Genomic DNA, 5,829 nt, shown 5'->3' with positions numbered 1-5,829 from the left:
GCCTCCTGCTCACCTTCTACGATTCTCACATCCTGCTTCCCTCCTGACCTTGGCTCAAGGTAAGGGCTGTCTGTAGTGCTCTAAGGAGGTGAGGAAGCTTTAGGAAGGCTTCCTGGAACAACTGTTTTACTTAATATATTTGAGCTTCCCTAACCTCCTGGGGAGGCAGAGATATCAAATAAAATAAACCTTTATGTTTCATTTTAGACTTCTTAATTTTAAAGAAGAAGACTATTTATCTAGTTTTTTAAAATCCTCCTGCAAGCTTTCAAATCAACCTGAGGTTTCACAAATATCTTTGGAAAGGAAGAGATCTAGATCACGTTATAGCAGAAAAGGGATAGAGATAAATGCATTATTGCAAGACTTAGAAGCAACGACCAAGAAAAAAGAGACCCAGTTACAAAAGCTGAGTCAGTGATAATATCCATCCATTTCCTTCCAGCTGGGTGAGATCAGTAAAAACCTCTGTTTTCAAAAAGCATAGACATTTTCATTAAACAACAATAGGACGCAGAATTAGCTGCAGGCCAGATACAGCAGCGGGTGGCTTTACACATGAATTATATTCCTAAAGAAGTATGTGTCGACAAGTTTTGTAGACCAGATTTTATTTTAATTGCAATTTGAAGTGAAATCTAAATGAACCTAAATGAGGAACCCTTTAGTAAAGCAAATGATCATCACCAATTTGCCCTGTTCTGTGAATCATTTTCCGAGGTCAAATGTGCTCTGGACACATTTAGCACACTGACCACTCACGATGCCAGGACTCTATTTACTTCAAAATAAAGTAAGTTAGTGCAATGTGGCATTTTTTATGAGGTACACTTGGCACGGTGCCAGGGGACACTTACCACCGCATCACTGTCATAGAGCTCTACCACCACGGAGGGTGGGGACTCCAGCAGCTCCTTCTCATCTCCATGCAGCACCAAGTCATTGAACAGCAGCATCTGGTTCCAGGTTGGGGACAGGGTCTGGGAAATGATCTGGAAGGTGAGGCCACAAGAAAAGCAAAAGACCATTCAGCTGGGTTGCAGGGGGCTCTGCAGTTCACTCAACAGATACTTATGGAGGGCAAAGAGAACGTGCCATCCCCATCATTGCTTCGACATTGCGTCAATGTTGATCATAGTCAACATTCCACGACTATGTAAATTGAGCAGCTCCTGTGTACTCGGATGCTGGGGGATGCAAAGATTGCCTGCCCTTGAGGAGCTTACATTCTTAACGAGTTTCATGAGCAGAGCGATATTTAACACCCTACTTGCATACATAATTTCAACTCACTCTTCGCAGTAGTGCTGTGATGATAACACTGACTACCCTTTATTGAGTACTTACTGTGTGCTTGCTCCTGCTCTGTACATGCACTATCTCCTTCAAACCTCACAATAACTCAGGGAAGTGGGTACGATTATTTACACATATTTTAAAAAGCAGGAAACTGAGGCTCACTTGTCCAGAGCCAGCAAGTGGTAGAACTGGGATTCAACCTGGAACATCTGGCACCAAAGCAGGAGAGTGCTAACCTCATTCACCCTCACCAAGTAGATGCTAATATTATCTTCATTTTAGGAATGGGAAAACTGAGGACAGGGGAGATCCAGGGATTCTTCACTTATAAAATTTTGTCATCAAATACCCTAAAGTCAGGTTTAAAATTTAATACTCCTTGTATGTAATTCTACTGTTTTGTGGATATTTATTGACTGCAGTAAATAGATTAGGGTCTTCAAAACAACCATTACCATTTTGCATGACATCTTTTAGGGGGTTTGCTATGGCAGCAAACTTAAACATTGTTAGTTGCCTGCACCCATTTTTCAGATAGAGAAACAAAAGGACAAAGGACAATGACCTGCATAAGTGGTCCCGAACCATGAGTGTCTCACCTAGAAGTGGCTCAGAGCCCCCTGCCAGGCCATTCAAGAGGTACCTTCACAAGGGAAGGCATATTTGGGTTTCACCTTCTTCTCTATTTATTTGGAAGTTTGGAAACATGCCAGTTTCACAGAGCTAAAGACGGGGGCTATTTGTAGGATGGGTGGACTCTGCACCTGGACAGAAGATGCCCCACTAATATGTGAGGTCAGTCCTGGAAAACGCCCACAATCACATTTCTCTCTCTTTCAGGCAAATGGGTGATGTCACAGGTGAATATCCCACAGAAGCCACTGGGTCCTGTGGAAATTTCCACAGCATCTCTGAACTGTGCCCATACCTGTCACTGCTCACTTTAGGAGGGGTGGGAGACAGAGCTGGCCTGGTGTCCAAAGCCCATACATCTCATGTCATCACAGAGTGTTATATCAAGTCATCTCTAGTCATGGTGTTAAATCACTTTCACCACGGTCACAAAAGATATTTTTATTGCCCTTCTTTATGTGAGTCATAAAAATATTGTACATTTCCACATTTTCCTCCCCTTCTGGCTCTTTGCTTTTAGAGTATTTTATGCCTCAGACACAGTGAGGTTTTAAATATAACATTTCAGAGAAAATCTAACTTTTCTGACAGAAAAAGAATGACTTTAATCACCTATAAACAGGAGTTATGGACTTGCAACTATGTCAGTGATGGACATCACAAAGAACCATATGTTTTTTATGTTGCTTTTAAAAATAGAAAATATATCATTTTTGCAGCGTGCACCCAACAGTGTGATACCAAAGCAATTTATCATCTTTACAATATCTTTCCTAGAGAAATATTTTGATGTCTTCTCTGGCACTGGGCTGTAAATGCCACTTGATAAGATCTCAGAGGCCAGAGTTTATTCATTCATTCATTCATTCATCATATATTTATTCAGGACCTGCAATGTGCTAGGCACAGTATTAGGCACTAACACAGCATCCTGTGCATAGCAGGTGCTTAGTAGCTATTTGCGTGGATAAATGAGTGGGTATTAACTTACCTTCAGAGTTGCTCCCATGAGTAAAAGGACCACACAACTGCATTCGGGGCATACTGAGAGGCTTATCCAAACATAAATACACTCTCCCACTTCCCTGCCTAGGTGCCCATGATTAACTTCATTATTAAGGGCTTCCTTAAAGAATTATGCATATGCATTATAACTGGGTTAAATGACATGATTTAGGGGGTTATGGTTACAGTTAGCTAACACTTTGAAGAAGAGTCAGATATTATGAACAGAGTATAGCTTAAGAATCAAATAACCTTGAAATGGAGTTATAGTTTCATTACTTAATTTCATTACCCTATGTCCGACTTGGGCAAGTGATTTAACCTCTCCAAACCCTAGTTTCCCCCATTTAAATGGAGTTAATACCTACCTTGTGGGGTTGTTATAACCATTGTCTGAGAGTATTAAGTGCCCGGCACACAGCAGGTGCTCAATAAGTGCTTATTACCCACCCTAGCCATCCCCACCCACACTCTTTTATGAAGAGTAAACATTTACTGAATGCCTACCACATGCCAGCCTTGTGCACTAGGGTAACTGCGTCTAACAAGAGACCATCTATGTCCTCAGGACTAAGCATCAATCCAATTGTTTTAAATCTCAAGTTCCATGCTCCCCCCACCCCAAGATCCCCTTTCCTTCTCCTCTAATGTTCCCTTTTAGCCCCTTAATCCTTCTCTCTCTTCTATTCCCAAAGCCTTTCGCTGAGGGAGCTTTCTCTCTTTCCTTTTATCCTTCGGTCTCAAGATTTCTATGTCCCATGTCCTCAGTGATGTCTGGAGTAACTAGATTCCCCTATTTAAAATATTTTATTCCATTAAGTCATTTTGTGAAGGATTGGACAAGCCCTTCAGAGGCTTCTCTCCCTGAGCACTGTGTAGTCAGCACAGATGTGTGCTACCAAGCGAACAGTGACGCTCAGCTGTGACTGCAGGGGCCCCAGGCTCAGCTTTCCCTGCCATGAAGAGTGCATGAGAGGGACATGTCAACCAGACCGGTCCCTCCAAGGCAGCACAACACTGAAACAGGAGGGGGAAACTGGAACCCTTTCTTACCAAAATGCAAGCAGAGTAGTCAAGCAAAGTGACTTTGGAATCGGATAAACTTATCTCCACCACCTTCTAGCTTATGGTCTCTGAGACTTACCTTCCTCATCTGCAGGATGGAAACACTTACAACACCCACCCATGGGCTGCGGTGAGCTGTAGCTAACAATGCGTATAAAATGCTTAGCACCGTGCCTGGCACAGGGGAGCATTTAATAAATGACAGCTGTTATTATTAACCAAAATCAGGTACTTTGTTCAAAATTATGGAGGCAAAGTCCAGGGGTCAACAGAATCTATTTTCCCTTTCAAATGCTTATTTGTTAAACAAAAGCTTTCTGTTGCTTTGAGATGTGACTCTAAGTCAAATGGAGACCTGCATGGAGATGCAACATAGAGAATTCCAAAGCAGCCCAGTGAGCTCGCTCTCATCTCTACCCCACTCAGGGCCTTGAGCTCACCTCTGGGGCCCAGAATCCCACAGTTGTGGAGGTGGAGGAGGCTCCAGGGTCTACCCCTTGAGAATTCCCTCGCTTTTGGCCAGAAGGCTCAGTGACGATAAGAGGGAGTCACTCAGAAGCTGTTTAAAGTAAGGCACTGTCTTGGGTGTTTTACCTGCTGGGAGGTATGTCTGATGTTATCGTCCCTAATCTTGTGACTGAAGGGTAAAGGGAAAAAGAGAAATCTCCCACAGAAAGAGGCTTTGGGAAGCAGGTGAGGCATAAAGAGAGTTTTACCTAATGTTACACAGCCAATAAATGGAAGAGCTCAGATTTGGCCCCGGGCAATGGGACTCCAGAATCTCCTCACAATCCCCACTCTGTATGCTACCTCTAAAACACAGGAAAGATAATGTAGTCTGGTGTCTTTTTGTTTTCACGCTCATCCGCCAAATGAGGATGGAGTCACTTTCCTCCCGATCCCCCTCCCAGACAGAACTAACTCTCTTTTCACTGGCTCTTGCAGGACTCTGCACAGCCCCACACTATGGGGCTTATCACGGTGCAGCAGATTCATCTGCCTAGAGACGAATGACTGGTGCCCACACCCCCAGAGCCCAGCATGGGACTTGGCACAGAGCTGGCACACAAAGGCACTGGCTAAATGGATGTGATGCTGGTTTACATCAGGCTCTCGGTCTGCACATCATAAATCAAAATGCAGTGTAATCAATGATCATGAGGTCTGAGCTTTGCCTTGGAGAAAAATGTCAGCCCTGTCCACACCTGCCCACATAATGGCCAGCGTTCACCAATTCTTTCATACACTGAACTTCTAGCACCTTCGCAACAGCCCTATTTTAAGATGACAAACGTGAGGTTTAGTGAGTTGTGTTATTTCCCAAAGTCATAAGAGTAGATGAGCTAAAGGGTTAGTAACCTCAGGCTCTTTGTGTCCTAACTCTTGTGTCTTAACTCCCTGAGATGTGCAGTTCTTTACTGAGCTTGCCTCTCTCCAAACAGCAAATCAGAGAACAGACTAAATCCTTAGATAATACAATCAATTGAGAAAAGCATCCTGCTGGTCTTTTGCTGATTAGGAGCCCTTTGCACACTCCAGCACGCAGTGTGAAGGAAAGGGAGAGAACACAGAGGAAACAGCAGACCCGTCTCCTTCACACTCCCAACATCCATTACAAAGTGGAATTTTCCAGAGGCGGTGGATCCGGAAGCACAGAGGTGTTGAAAGTGTACAAAGCCATCCAGCTGGCAAGTGCAAAGTCTAGAGCTTTCTGACCACAAAACTGAAAAACCTTCCCCCCACCGTGACCCCCCAATAATGACTGGATCTGAGCCTCACGCAGGTGGTCGCTGCTGTTTCCTCTGCTCCTTCCCCAGCGCACTGGCT

At 43.9% G+C, this 5,829-nt stretch overlaps 1 protein-coding gene across 1 annotated transcript in view; it reads right to left on the bottom strand.

Moving 5' to 3' along the window:
* The window catches only part of FER1L6 (fer-1-like family member 6), a gene marked incomplete at its 5' end in the record, with an annotated part of 120,763 nt that overhangs the window by 64,481 nt on the left and 50,453 nt on the right, over positions 1-5,829 (bottom strand). Inside the window, one exon of the mRNA XM_008564614.1 lies at positions 858-992. Within this exon, the coding sequence (XP_008562836.1) occupies positions 858-992 (135 nt within the window). The remainder of the gene's footprint in view (positions 1-857; positions 993-5,829) is intronic.

Source organism: Galeopterus variegatus, unplaced genomic scaffold (assembly GCF_000696425.1).
Source record: "Galeopterus variegatus unplaced genomic scaffold, G_variegatus-3.0.2 Scaffold188, whole genome shotgun sequence".
Taxonomy (NCBI): domain Eukaryota; kingdom Metazoa; phylum Chordata; class Mammalia; order Dermoptera; family Cynocephalidae; genus Galeopterus; species Galeopterus variegatus.
Note: the sequence above shows the minus strand (reverse complement) of the source record. Positions and strands in the feature narration are given on the sequence as shown.